Below are 16,094 nucleotides of genomic sequence, written 5' to 3'. Positions count from 1 at the left end.
CAGCAGTGAGAGGCCCGCGTAGCGTGCAAAAAAAAAAAAAAAAAAAAAAAAAAAAAAAGAAAAGAGCTAGAACTGATAGGGATCTTCATTACTTGGTCTCATCCTGCTCAATAGTTTTTCAACTGTGGTTCCAGGAAGGAAGCTCTAGTTAGATCCCACAGTATTTAACAAGATTCTTCCTGCTGGTAGGAGCAAAGCTCCATCTAAATTACCTTCTCAATTAGGTTATTTGAAACTCAAGTCACTTCAAGGAAAAGAATAGTGGAATTTTCTCTGTAAAGGTGACAATTACTCTAGTAATAGGCCAGTCTCTTGTCTATTAAATATTAGCTCTGCATCCTTTTTTGTTGCCTTTTTTATTTTGGCCTTTGTTGATCACTTAACTTTTTCCAGTATTCGGCTTTAAAATCCCATTCCAGAAGTTAACTGGCCATTTATCCCAGAGAAAAATGGAAAACATCCTAAGATTAGGAAAAAGGCAAGGATGTCTTCTCTCACCAGCGTATCTGAAAGGCCCAGCTAGTGAAATAAAACCAGAAAAGTAAACAGAAGGCATACAGATTGGAAAGAACAGCAGCAACAACAACAACAACAAAATTGTCTCTATTTGCAGATGACATTGTTTTCTATATAAAGAATGAGAAGGAATCTAAAAAAGAAAAATATCCCTCTCCTGCCAATGAAACAGTTAAGTTTATATCTAACAATATATGTACAGGAGCTGAAAACCAGAAGACACTGATGAAAGAAATAAAAGATCTAAATAAGTGAAGAGACATATTGTGCTTATGGATTGGAAGTCTCAACACAGTAAAAATTTCAATTTTCTCCCATGTAATATAAAGGTGTACTGCAATTCTTATCAAAATCTAAGCAGCATTTTTGAAAAACAAAAGGTGGATCTAAAGTTATAAGGAAAAGCAAAGGAATTAGGATAAAGCAGTTTTGAAAAAGAAGGATAAAGGGAGAAGAATCACTATTTAGCTACAGTAATCAAGACAGTGTGGTGTTGGTAGGGTGACAGATACATAAATCAATGGAACAGAAAAGAGCTCAGAAATAGACTCATATGAGTAGGCCACCTGATCTTTAACAAAAGTGCAAAACAATTGAATAGACAAAGGATAATTTTTTTCAACAAATAGTGTTGGAACAATTAGATATCATAGACAAAAAAATGAACCTTGACCTAAATACTATACCTTATACAAATTAACTTAAAATATATCATAGACTAGGTAATACCAAATTAAACTTTAAAATTTTCGTGCATCCAAAAAACCAATATTTTAATAATGCAAATATTTGACAAATGGTTTGTATACAGAATATAACACTAAAAATAAAAAATTAATTACCCATTAGGGCCACACCCAGTGGCAGTGAGGTAAGTTTGCCTCTGCTTCACCAACAGGGTAGTATCAAGCAGGATGAACTTCCATGGTGGCCCAAAAGCACTGAGGTTGAACTAGGTGGTTCCAAGCAGTGCTGCTCAATAATAAGCTTCTCACCCTCCTCAGTGTTATCAGGGCCCAATGAGGAGCTGAACTTTCATCCCCACTTAACAAACTCTAGCAACAAAGGTGGTGCTAGCAACACCCTTTCCCCACTTTCATCTTCCCCATCTGTTCTAGCTGGGCTGAATGGAGAGCTTAACTTCCACCCCCATCCACTGAAAATGAGACGGGTGGCCATGTTCCACTTTTGCTGGGGAGGAGTCTGTGGGGCCTAGTAGGGTGCTGAACATCTACCCCAACCTGGACTTCTAAGCTACACCTAAATAGACTAACTGCCTGCACAAAGGAAGGATCTAGAGTCTAACAACACAACACCCAAAATGTCCAGAATAGAACTGAAAATCATTAATTGTATCAAAAAAACAGGAAAATCTCAAACTGAATGAAAAAAAAGACAATCAAGAGACATCAACACCAAGATAATTTAATCTGACAAGAAATTTAAAACAGCAATCACAGAAATGCTTCAATGAACAAATTATGTACACATTTGAAACAAATAAAAAAATAGAAAATCTTAGCAAAGAAAGGGAGAATATAAAGAACAAAATGGAATTTTTTGGTGGGGGGCTCTGTTGGGTCTTTGTTGCTGCATGCAGCTTTCTCTAGTTGTGGTGAGTGGGGGCTACTCTTCATTGTGGTGCGTAAGCTTTTCATTGTGGTGGCTTGTTGTGGTGCATGGGCTCTAGGGCGCACAGGCTTCGGTAGTTGTGGTGAACATGGGCTCAGTAGTTGTGGCTCAGGGGCTCTAGAGCACAGGCTCAGTAGTTGTGGTGCACAGGCTTAGTTGCTCTGTGGCATGTGGGATCTTCCCGGACCAGGGATCAAACCTGTGTCCCCTGCATTGGCAGGTGGATTCTTAACCACTGCACCGCAAGGGAAGTCCCCCAAATGGAATATTTTTAACTGAAAAATACAGTAGCCAAAGTAAAAGACTCAATGGATGTGCTCAAGAACAGAATGGAGGGGAGAGAGGAAAGTATCAGTGAACTTATAGAACAAGAGAAATTACCCAATATGAACAACAGAGAGGGATAATATGCTGAATCCTAGAAGGAAAGGGGAAAGTCAGGCTGAAAAGGCATTCAAAGAAATAATGGCAGAAAATTCCTCAATTTTGGCAATAAACATAAACCTACAGATTCAAGAAACTGAGCAAACCTCAAACAGGATAAACCCAAAGAAATCCATGCCAAGACGCATTGTAATCAAGATTCAGAAAACTAAAAACGGGGGAAAAAATGAAAGCAGCATGAGTAATGATACATTACCTGCAGAGGAACAATGATTTAAATGACAGATTTCTGATCAGAAAACATGATGGCCAGAAGGAAGTAGCACATTTTTCAAGTGCTGAAAGAACTGTCAATCCAGAACTCTATACCAGCAAAAACTATTCTTCATGAGTGAAGGTGAAATGAAGACATGCTCAGATGAAGGAAAACTAACTATTCTAAGGAAGTTCTTCAAGCAGAAGAGAAATGAAGGAAATGTGGAATATCAGGAGTGAGGAAAGAATATAAAGTAAAAATATGGGTACATTTAATAGATTATCTTTCTCCCATTGAGTTTCCAAAATTATGTTAGATGGTTGAATCAAAAATGGCTACATTATCTCATGTAGTTCTTAAGGTAGATAGAGGAAATATTTAAGATAACTATGCAATAAAGTGGGGTAAATTAAAGGAGCTCAGTTGAGATTAGGTTTTGAACTGGTTCAATGTTAACAAAAGTAGATTGTGATGAGTTACATATGTATAATGTAATACCTAGGGCAACTAGTAAAAAATTATACAAAGAAATGTACTTAAGAACTCTATAGATAAGTCAAAGTAGAATTCTAAAAAAATGCTCAAATAACCCACAGCAAGACATGAAAAGTGAAACAGAGGAACAAAAAAACAAATAAAGTGGCAGAGAATGTTCATATCAGATTTGTAATAACCCCAAACTGGAAACAATTCAAATGTCTTTCAATGGCTGAATGTTTAGAGTAACCATGGTATATCGATACCATAAAAAACTACTCAGAAATTACCCAAAAAAGAACAAATTACTGTACCTGCAACAAGTGGAATTGATCTCAGGAGAATTATGTTGAGTGAAAACAGCCAATCTTAAAAGGTTATATAGTGATTACATTTATAGAGCACTCCTATATGAAGAAATTATGGAGAATAGATTAGTTGTTGGCAGGGATTAGGAGTGGGAAACAGGGGGAGGAAAGAAGGATGGTTGTGACTACAAAGGGATAGAACAAGGGATCTTTGTGGTGTTTCAAGTTCTATATCTTGATTGTGGTGGTAGTTACACAAATTTACACTAGATAAAATTGTACAGAACTAGAGATACACATACAGAAGTGCATGTAAAATCAGTGAAATCTGATAAGGCCTGTGAATCACACTAGTGTCAAATGTGATATATAACTATAATTACATAAAACATTACCATTAAGGGAAAGCAGATATAAAGTACACAGAGTACTCTAGGTTATTATTTCTTCAACTTCTATAAATCTGTAATTATTTCTAAATAAAAACATTTTTTGAAAGTCCCAGTAGAAAAAAATAGACAAAATACTTGAATGGGCTATTCACAGAAAAGGAATTGAGTTCTATAAATATTTGAAAGGCCTGAATATAAAACAGCTGTGATATAGGAAGAAGTGAACTTTCACATCCACTGAGCTCTTACCTGACACATGAAAATCACCAGCATTTGAATTCCCATTTAAGGATCTAGAAACCAAAAAAAGATTTGTTGAAATACATTGAAACTGCTTCTGCTCTGATACGGGTAACTATCCCTGGCTTGATATTTTACATTAACATTTTACAGTATACATGAATGGTCTTTCTCCCTCAATTTGAACCAACCCAAAGACAGATTATTTTTTTTTCCAAATGGAGTCAGTTACCCCAACAACTGAAAATTTCTTGTTTCTTCACTGCTTTCAAATAGGGAAGAACTTGTGTTTAAAATAAAAATGAAAAATTTAAACATTGGTCTCAAATAAAGGCTATTGTATACTTTTAAAAAATGGTTTATTAGCATCCTGTAATGGGACCAATTAGTTTGTTGTTGCTGTTGTCGTTGTTTTAAATTTTTATTTATTTATTTATGGCTGTGTTGTGTCTTCATTTCTGTGCGAGGGCTTTCTCTAGTTGTGGCAAGCGGGGGCCACTCTTCATCGCGGTGCACGGGCCCCTCACTATCCCAGCCGCTCTTGTTGCAGAGCACAGGCTCCAGACGTACAGGCTCAGTAATTGTGGTTCACGGGTCCAGTTGCTCCACGGCACGTGGGATCTTCCCAGACCAGGGCTCGAACCCGTGTCCCCTGCATTGGCAGGCAGATTCTCAACCACTGCGCCACCAGGGAAGCCCTATTGTATACTTCTGATGTGTGTATCCTAATTAACATTATGAGAGGATAAGCAAAATATTATCTTAATTCAGGTTTGGTTTATGTATTATTAAAGATATTTCTCTATGTTAGTATCTGATCAAAAATAAGAATCCATTTTAAAATTGTTTCTATAAGTCCAGGTTTTCTCTATCCATTTGATTTTTTAAAAAATAAATGTATTTATTTTTTTGGCTGTGTTGGGTCTTCGTTGCTGCATGCAGGCTTTCTCTAGTTGTGGTCCGCAGGGGCTACTTTTTGTTGCACTGCGCAGGCTTCTCATTGAGGTGGCTTCTCGTTGCAGAGCACAGGCTCTGGGTACATGGGCTTCAGTAGTTGTGGCGCACAGGCTTAGTTGCTCCGTGGCATGTGGGATCTTCCCAGATCAGGGATCAAACCTGTGTCCCCTGCATTGTCAGGCAGATTCTTAGCCACTGCACCACCAGGGAAGTCCCTATCCATTTGATTCTTAGAGAAACAAGAAAATAAAGACAGGCAAGAGAGAATAAAAAAACAAAACCCACAACATAATTTTGACAACCAGATTTGTAACTACTGTCATATTTGCTTTCATTCTTTTATTAAAGAAATATTACAGATAAATATAACAAGTGCCTTCACTTCCTAAAAGGCAACCAATGTCATATATGTATCCATGATCAATACACAGTACTGTTCTTTGCATTGTTTTATTAAATTTATAGAAATGTTATATGTTTCATTGTACATTTTGCTTTTTTCTGTCAATATTATGTAATCTATCCATGTAATGATATATCAAATATGTATCTTTAAATATTGTGTTCTATTATACAAATAATCACATCATATCAATCTATTACTCTATTAATGGAAATGTATGTTCTTTTCAATTTAGAGTAATACAAACCATGATGCAGTGAACATAAAGAAATGCATGAACACATGCATCTCTGTGCATATATGTGGGTGCCTCTGAAGCCAATACACCAAAGTAGAATTGAATGTTCCATATTTATGTGTTTTTAAAGAAATCCTGTTACTCTAAAGTAGTAAATATAGTCTATTTTTTCATCATATAGAATTTTGCTTTTTATATTCTAGTCTTCAATCTGGGTTTTATTTTTGTATATGGTATAAAGAACTAACATTTTTTGTTCATATGAATCTTCCATTTATTGAATAGGCCATCCTTTTTCCAACCATTTCAATAGCACTATAATACACAAAATTCCCATGTCTTTCCTCCAGTCTTCAATTTGTTTCCACTGATTGACTTACTCATAAAGAACACACTGTTTAAATGCTACAAGCTTTGAATAAATATGCAATGATATCTAGTAGTCTATCTTCTCTTTTGTTTTTCACATTTGTTTCAGCTATTTGTGGCCCTTTACATTCCCATATAAAATATTGAATCAGTTCATGAAATTCTTAAAATATATCTTACTGGTAAAAACTTTGAGTGGAAGTACTTTAAACTTAGTGATTTGTGAGAAAATTTATATATTTTTTACCATGTCAAGTCTTTTCAGAAAGTGTTATTTTTCTCAAAATTTCAAGTGTGACCTTTTGTCACCTTCAAAATGTTTTATAACTTTATATATATGTGTCTTGTAATTCATTGTTTATTCTCAGATATTTTATATCAAGATATTTTCTAATTAACTATTCTAGTATGAGAGGTTATTTTATTTATTTATATTTATTATTATTTTTTGTGGTACGTGGGCCTCCCACCGCTGCAGCCTCTCCCGTTGCGGAGCACAGGCTCCGATGCACAGGCTCAGTGGCCATGGCCTACGGGCCCAGCCACTCTGCGGCACGTGGGGTCCTCCTGGACTGGGGCACGAACCCGTGTCCCCCGCACCGGCAGGCGGACTCCCAACCACTGCGCCACCAGGGAAGCCCGAGAAGTTATTTTAAGAGCTTTTTTTTTTCTCCAATCTTATTTTTCTTGGTTAAGAGATTGGCTAGGAGCTCAAGTATCATGCTGACATGCTGATGCAAATATCTTATTTCAGGTTTTAAAGAGAATGCTGGATAAATATTATCATTAGATAAGATGTCTGCTGAAGATTTTTGACAATCAGCTTTCTCATTATACAATTTGTCACCTTGGTAAGAACTGTGTCACAAATGTGACTTCTTCAAACGGCTTTCCCACATTCAGTTTTCTGCTCTAGATCCGATAATGTAATGTGCAAGGAGGTGTTAATTTCTTCCGAAGGCTTTTCCATATTCACAAGATTCATAGAGTTTCTATTTCTAATGAGTATGAATTCTCTGGTGTCTAACAAGGTGTGACTTTTGGCTGAAAGCCTTACCACACTCATTACAATGATAAGGCTTCTCACCTGTATGTTTTCTCATATGAAGTGTAAGAGATGAGATTTGAGAAAAGGCTTTTCCACATTTACTACAGTCGAAGGGTTTCTCACCTGTATGACCTCGTATATGTATAGTAAGGGAGGAACTTTGGGAGAAGGCTTTTCCACATTTATTACATTCATAAGGTTTCTCACCTGTATGACCTCTCATATGTACAATAAGGGAAGTTCTTTGAGAGAAAGCTTTTCCACATTCATTACATACATAGGGTTTCTCACCTGTATGACTTCTCATATGTAAATTAAGCAATGAGCACTGAGAGAAAGCTTTCCCACATTTATCACATTCATAAGGCTTTTCCCCTGTGTGACTTCTCAGATGAAGAGTAAGGGAAGCAATTTGAGAGAAGGCTTTACCACATTCATTACAATCATAAGGTTTCTCTCCAGTGTGAACTTTCTGATGTGTAATAAAGTTTTGCTTTTGGCTGAAGGCTTTACCACATTCATTACATTCATAGGGCTTCTCTCCAGAATGAATTTTTTCATGAGCAATGAGATTTGATTTCTGGCTAAAGGCTTTGCCACATTCCTTACATATATAGGGTTTTTCTCCAGTGTGAATTCTCTGGTGTCTAACAAGATTTGACATCTGAATGAAAGCTTTCCCACATTCATTACATTCATAAAGTTTCTCTCTAGTATGAATCTTCTGGTGTGTAATGAAGTTCTTTTTGTGGCTGAAGGCTTTTCTACATTCCTTACATTCATAAGGTTTCTCACCAGTATGACTTCTCATATGTACAGTAAGGGCTGAGCTTTGAGAGAAGGATTTTCCACATTCATTACATTCATAAGGTTTCTCACCTGTATGAATTCTCACATGTATAATAAGCATGGAAAACTGAGAGAAGGCTTTTCCACATTTATCACATTTATAAGGTTTCTCTCCTGTATGACTTCTCATATGAAGAGCAAGAGATGCTATTCGAGGGAAGGCTTTACCACATTCATTACATGCATAAGGTTTCTCCCCAGTATGAACTTTCTGATGTGCAATGAGGCTTTGCTTCTGGCTGAATGCTTTTCCACACTCATTACATTCATAAGGTTTCTCTCCAGTATGAATTTTTTCATGATCAATGAGATTTGATTTCTGGCTGAAGGATTTCCCACACTCCTTACATGCATAGGGTTTCTCTCCAGTATGGATTCTTTGATGTCTAATGAGATTTGACATTTTAATGAAAGCTTTCCCACATTCATTACATTCATAAGACTGCTCCCTACTGTGGATTTTATGATGTTTAATGAGTTTTTCCTTTTGGCTGAAGGCTTTTCTACATTTTTTACATTCATAGGGTTTCTCTCCAGTATGAATTCTCAGGTGTCTGATGAGGTCCAAAGTTTGATCAAAACCTTTTCCACAATGATTACACTTAAAGGGGGTTACTACAAGATGGGATAGGCTATTGCCAAATGATTTCATAGGTTCGTTATATTCACAATGTTCTTTTCTTATAAGGATTCTCTCATTATTATAATAGTTGAAATTATTATGTTCTAAACACTTTCCAAATAAGTCATATTTATAGAGATTGTGACTGGAAGGAAAAAAGTCTGAGTTTGGAGAAAATGCATTTGCAAATTTCTTATGACATTCATTCACTTTTTCTTCAGTCAGTGTTTTTGTGAATTTATCTTCAAGTTGTGTCAAAAGTCTGTCCTGGATTTTCTGATGCTCATCCATCCCCCATATTTCTCCTAAAACAAATTGCAAATAAATATCACTTGTAAATTTTTCCAATATTATATCAAAAAAATTTTTTTAATATACTAGTATGGGATTGATTCTTAGCTTATGGTCTAGTGACCTATTAAGCAAATTCCAGGTACATATATCTCCTATTTCCTAAGCTTTAGGAAATTCCAGGAAAGGAAATATGAGTAGACACAGATATTTATGAATACAAATAGCTTTGACTGCTTTTAAATGGGATCTGAAAGAAGAAAGGTAAACTGCTGGATAAATAAGAGGGAGAATTCAGAATGTACAAATTAAGAAGAAACAGCGATAGAGAAAAAGACAAAAACAGGAAGGTAAAAAATCATAAAAGTATTTTACAGAACTCCATTTAAATAAACTTTTATAAACTGTTTGACATAATTTTCTGGAAAATATAAATTACCAAAACTGACTCTATAAGATGTAGAAAACAAATACCAATTTCCACAAAATAAACAGAAAAATATGAAAAGAAATACCCCAAAACAAAACAAATAGAAAAGGCCCAGAGATATTATCATGGGAATTTAAACAAACATCTAAGGGACAGCTGTCATGCTGTACAAAATATTATTAAAGAAAAAAGAATTCCCATTTTTTTGTGTGTGAGACAAACATAATATTAACACCAACACCTGATAAAGATGACAACCAAAAAAGCAAACTATACACCAATTTCATTTTTGAATATCAATGCAAAAACTCTACATATGAAAATGACCCAGAAGAAAAATAAGTGACCCAAAAGCACATTAAATATAAGACATATACATGTTGTTTTTTTCCAGGAATATAAGTATCTTTCAATATTAGAAAAATCTATTACTATAAGTAAATACATTAATAGGTCAAAAGTGAAAAATCAAGTAATCGTTTCCAAAGGTATTAAAAAGATGATAAAATTCAACACCCATTTTCCATAAAAATAACTTTATAAAATGGGAACAGACAGACACTTACTTAACTTGAGAAAAAGCACAGTTCAACTTAAACCCTGGAACTGTTCTTAATGGGAAAAATCCCAAAGCATTCACATTAAAATCAAGAATAAGAAAAAGATAAGTACTATCACAACTATTATTACAGTACAGGGTAGTGTATTAAATAAGAGAAAGAAATGAGGTATAAAAACTTGGAAAGGAAAGGTTAAGTTAACATTATTTGTCAATACTAAAAGTGTTAACTTGCAAAATCGATTCACCTGAAAAATTATAAAAAGTAAAAAAGTAAATTCACTATATGTAGTAAATTAATATTCAGTTTCAGTAACCTTCATATATACAAACAACTATTTAGAAAATATAACAAGACTACACTTATAATGACAACAAAAATATGAAAAATCTGGGAATAAATTTAATAAGAAATGTCTAAAAATTATAAGAAAACTTTAAAATGCACACACAGATTTGAACAAATGAAAGTGTTATAGGTTGAACTGTGTGTTCCCCCTTTAAAATATATGTTTAAGCCCTAACCCCCAGTACCTCAGAATGTGAAGTTATTTGAAAATAAGGTCATTGCAGATGTAGTTAGTTAAGATGAGGTCATACTGAAGTAAGGTAAGCCCCTAATCTAATGACTGGTGTTCTTATAAAAATAATGCCACATGAAAAGACAGAACACAGGGAGAACACTATGTGAAGATAAAGACACAGATTGGAGTTATGCTGCCACAAGTCAAGGAATGTCTGAGGATACCAGAAGCTGAAAGACACAAGGAATCTTCTCCTGTAGGTTTCAGAAGGAACATTGCCCTACTTACACCTTGATTTTGTATTTCTAGCCTCTACTTCGTTATGGCAGCTCTAGGAAACTGAGACAAAAGGTGTATCACATTCCTAGAAAAGAATATTCGACAGCAAAAATGGTAATTATTTGCAAGTTAACCTATCAACTTAAAGTGGTTTCAATAAAAATGTTTGAAAATGCAAGTAAATAATAGCTCAAGGGAAAATGATACTAGGGGTTGCCAGCAGACAGGAAGACATGGGTAAGAGAAGAAAAATTACTTTTCAACATATATCCTATTGTACTTAAAAAATTTGTACTACATATATATTTTAAAAAGTAAATAAGTAAAATTGTTCTGAACAATACAGTAATTAATAAAATGAGAACAAACAATAGGAAGGTAAAAATTGGATAAAAGAATCAGAATAGGGACTTCCCTGGTGGTCCAATGGGTAAGACTCCACACTCCCAATGCTGGGGGCCTGGGTTCAATCCCTGGTTGGGGAACTAGATCTCTGCGTGCATGTCGCAACTAAGAGTCTGCATGTCACAACTAACAAGTCCGTATGCTGCAACTAAGAGTCTACGTGCTGCAGTGAAGATCCTGCATGCCGCAACTAAGACCCAGCGCAGCCAAAGTAAATAAATAAATAAATATTTTTAAAAAAGAATCGGAATATAAAACTGGAAGAGCCTGCGTAGCATGATTGAAAGGGAAAACAAAGAATGGGAAATTATGCTTAAATATGGCCTCATAAATAAATGAATTTATCTCTGATCCTACACAAAACCACACTAAAATGAGATAAGGAAAGAAAAAGATATAAACTAACAAAGACAAAGACCACTCTTCCACCCTAGAGAAGATGGGAGATTACTCTCTTGAGAAATATAAGCAGAAAGGCTCTAGAGTCAAGGACACCAGGCAGAGAAATTCAGAGATAAGGAACTGGCTCAAACGTAGAATAAATGAAAGTCTACATACCCAAGGGTGAGACATTCAGTCCCCAATGGCTGCTTAGCTCTAAGATTGGAAAATGGAGATTTTTGTCCCTCTCTGCCAGACTGAGAATAAAGGAAAAATTCTTGTGAAGCTATAATGCGGGTAAAGTTAGAGACATGGTTGCAGATTATAAACGTAGAAGAGAAGGCAGAATACTAAGCCTAAGCTATTGAATCCCCTCAGTTCAGGGAAACAAAAAAGCTCAATTAAGCAAAAGGTGTTGAGGGAGAAGGTAAGATCAGGTCTTTAAGGTACTATCCAAGCAGAAGTGAAAAAGAAGTCCAAGGGCAAGATCAAAATATCAAATGTGACAGAAAAGACTCCATTTTTTAAGATGGTGGAATAAAAAAGTATCTGATATCTTTTCCTCTATACAAACAAGAATGAAAAGTCATTGATTCTTCAGTGATCCTAGGTGGTGGCTGTAACCCCAATTACAATAAATGAGTTAGTGTTGACAAATACAGTGAAGGGTGGAATAGGGAAAAAAGGATTCTAAGAGAAGACAGCTGTTCATGCTTATCTTGGGCAGAGCAAGCAGCTGACATTGTCAAAATGGATATCACACCTTGAAGGGCAGAATTAATTAACCCATGATTACAACATGGAAATTTGGGAGTGCAGACTGATTACAGGAGACTTGACATCCCAAGGTATGTCAAGGAAGCCAGGACTGAATGAGGAAACACTGTGAAATACTGTCTTTTTAGGAATAAGTCTGTTGGGGTAAGAGTGTAAGATTCAGAGTTACGAGAAGACTTGCAGCTGCAGTTCCTTTTTGGATGAGAAGAAATAAAACCTAAACATATAGTCACACAACCATGTAGAATAAAAGGCTTTAGTATGAAGAACAGATGCATTCCTATACATCAAGATTCATCAAACTTTTTCTTAAAGGTCAGATAGTAAATATTTTAGGCTTCCGGGTCATACAGTCTTTGACACAACTATTCAACTTTGCTTCTGCAATGTGAAAGTATTAATAGTCAAGATGTAAATGATTCATTGTGGCTATATTCCAGTAAAACTTTATTTACAAAAACAAGTGGCTGGCCTACAGGTCATAGTTTGCAGATTCCTGCTCTAGATCAGAAAACTTTCTTTCCTTCCCTAACAATATCCTTCTTTAAAAATCAGGTCAAGGAGGAAGTATCCCCACTCATAAATGAGAAGGTACTGGAATCAGATTTTTTTTAAAGTATAAAAGAAAAAAGAAAACAAACATGCGATAAAGAAAGACAAAAAATTCAAGCTAAAACAATTGACACATAGTAAATGAAAATCTTGATTAAATGTATTGCCATGAATGAAAAAACTTAATGAAACTATAAATGGGCTCAAAATAGAAATATAAATGCATGAGGAAGAAACAATGAGAAAACAAAAAGGGCTAAAAAATATTAACTAGCAGGGCTTCCCTGGTGGCGCAGTGGTTGAGCGTCCGCCTGCCGATGCAGGGGACACGGGTTCGTGCCCCGGTCCGGGAAGATCCCACATGCCGTGGAGCAGATGGGCCCGTGAGCCATGGCCGCTGAGCCTACGCATCCGCAGCCTGTGCTCCGCAATGGGAGAGGCCATAGCAGTGAGAGGTCCGCGTACCGAAAAAAAAAAAAAAATTAACTAGCAGAACCAAGAAAGAAAGAAAAGAGAAAAATAAAACCATCCAAAATAATGAACACCATGCAAGTGGGGGGGGGAAAGAGAGAGACAGATAGGCTACATAAAGACTTTTAGGGACTCCCCTGGTGGTCTAGTGGTTAAGACTTCACCTTCCAGTGCAGGGGGTGTGGGTTCGATCCCTGGTCAGGGAGTTAAGATCCCTCATGCCTCGTGGCCAAAAAAACAAAAAGCGTAAAACAGAAGCAATACTGTAACAAATTCAATAAAGACTTTAAAAATGGTCATCAAAAAAAAAACTTAAAAAATTTAAAGACTTTAAGTATTGAAATTTCAGTAAGGTAACCTCATACTGCAAAATAAGATAGTGGATAAAGCAGAAATTCTGAAGCATCACTGGGCTTATAGGAAGTAGCATAAATCTCCAAGAACAATGCAGTCCTCTACAACAACCATGCCTGAGCACCATACACACAAAAAATGAACAAAAAAACCCAAGTATTAGCCAAAACCAGGTCTGAGAGAGAGCAGATCTGAAAGCAACCTGCAAGACAGATATGTCTTGAGTACATATGCAAAGCCTTGTTAACTAAACTATAAGGCTCTTGGGCCATCAATAAAGAAGAGAAGCTCAACTAAGAGCCCTACAAAAAGCCAGGACCTTCAAAGAATGTTCAAATGATCCTCACTTGGTAATGCCTCTTGGCACCTACCAGAAGCACATGCAAATCATCTTCAGAGGAAAGCAACCCCAATTTAGGACAATATAATTAGCACAAATTAAGATTTTAAAAATTTAAATTTAGAATCAGCAATCATCAAGTATGTGAAGAACCAAAATACACTGAGTCCTCAAAAACAAGATATTTAAACCTGAGAACTTAAAATACTGGAACTGTCAGATACAGAATACAAAAGAACTATGTACAGTATTTTTAAAGAAGCAAAAGATAAAAACACAAAGCTGAAGAAGCCACAGAAATTACTAGGAAGAATCAGAAAGATGTGAGAAGAAAAAAACATAGCAAAAACAAAAAGAAGAGGAATTTACAAAAATACAAAACACTACTACTAAAAATTTTTTCAAAGGTGGATGAGTTAAAAAGATGAATAAACATGGCTGAAGAGAGAATTAGCAAACTGGAAGATATATCTGAAGTAATTACTGAGAAGGCAACACAGAGATACAGAGGAAGAAAATAGCAAAGGAAATTTTAAAATATGGAGAAAAAAAAGGTCTAGCATCTATCTAATATGAGTCCCAGTGGTAGAGTGTTAAGGCAATGAATGAGAGCCAATATTTGATGATGCTAGCTGAGAATGTTGCAGTATTTACAGAAGAAATAAATAAGAAGACAACACTATGAATAATTTTATATAAACAGATTTGAAAATACAGATGAAACAAATTGTTAAATATAACAGATGGTCCTGGAACATCAATATATGGTAACCTTCTTAAAATACAGAGGAAATTTAAATATTTATGGCAATTACTTTGTTCAACTCTGTGAAAATTAATTTGAAAACCAGGATTAAAATGGATATCTTTCTGGAAAATTACAGCCTATTACCAAAACTATTGCCAAGAGAGACAAAAACATCTATATAGAACAGTTATAAAAGGAACAAAGGAGAAAAGCTGTCGAAACTTCGCTCAAAAATCTGCAAGGTCCAAATAGTTCAACAGGTAAGATAAACAAAAATTTTAAGGGAGTTTTATGCCAATGCTATATAAATGTTCTAGAGTGTGAAGAAAAGCTTCTAAATTTTATTTATGAAACCAGTGTAACATTGACTTCAAAGCTTGACAGAGTTAGGATATTTAAATTCATAGCAAAAATGTAAGTATGATTCATTATTAAGAAATATGTAAATAATATTCACCCATATACACAAAAGGAAAAAGAATCATATGATAAATCTCCTGTAAGAAAAGATTGTTATTTCAACTATGTGAACTTTAACAGTGGCAAAAAGTACTTTAAAGAGCAATGAGTGACCAGAAAAAAATACTAGAAAAACAAGAGAAAGGGCTAATCACCTTAATATGTTAAGAATTCATATAAATTAAGAACTCAACAGAAAAACAGGGGCATAAAACACAAACTGTTCATAAAAAAGAAATATAGATAAATTTTAAACATATGAAAAGATGCTTGCCTTCATTTATAATAAAGGAAATGCAAATTCAAACTATAGTAAGTTATTTTTCACTTATCAAACTGGCAAAGATTTAAGGAATGCTAATAGACTAAGTTGCAGAAATTGTTAGTAGAAGTATAAATTGTTATCTCCTTGAAGAGCAAAAAAAAGACATCACAGTATCTTTCAAATTAAAAATATATGTATGCATGTATATGTATATATGTGTATGCATTATACATCTGTATACACATGTATCACACACAAGCACATGCATATATACGTGACAAATGTAGCAGAAAATGAGAGAGAACAGAAAAGTAGCACTGACTTTAAAACTTTTATTGAAGTCAAAGGATTGTAGCCATTACTGAAGTATGAGAGCAAAAGCTAAATTACAGTGGGAAGTGTGACTTTGGGTACAAAATATGATGCTAAAGCATTTACAATGGAAAGGAAAAAGAGAAAATAGTAAAGGACTCTAAATGTCAACAAGTTTTTTTAAACAACTTCAATTCTGTAAATATCTGAACATAAAAGGAAAGGAGCCTATGTAAAAAGGTGGGCAGAAAGACTA

The 16,094-nt window shown here is 35.0% G+C and overlaps 1 protein-coding gene across 1 annotated transcript in view; it reads right to left on the bottom strand.

The window, feature by feature from the left end:
* Positions 1 to 5,495: 5,495 nt before the first annotated feature.
* Positions 5,496 to 16,094, bottom strand: part of LOC131744940 (zinc finger protein 569) — a 61,466-nt gene continuing 50,867 nt past the window's right edge. Inside the window, 2 exon segments of the mRNA XM_059045001.2 lie at positions 5,496 to 7,256; positions 7,258 to 8,996. Of these exon segments, the coding sequence (XP_058900984.2) occupies positions 7,053 to 7,256; positions 7,258 to 8,996 (1,943 nt within the window). The 3' untranslated portion in view covers positions 5,496 to 7,052.

The sequence above is a fragment of the Kogia breviceps genome, chromosome 18 (assembly GCF_026419965.1).
Source record: "Kogia breviceps isolate mKogBre1 chromosome 18, mKogBre1 haplotype 1, whole genome shotgun sequence".
Classification (NCBI taxonomy): Eukaryota; Metazoa; Chordata; class Mammalia; order Artiodactyla; family Physeteridae; genus Kogia; species Kogia breviceps.
Note: the sequence above shows the minus strand (reverse complement) of the source record. Positions and strands in the feature narration are given on the sequence as shown.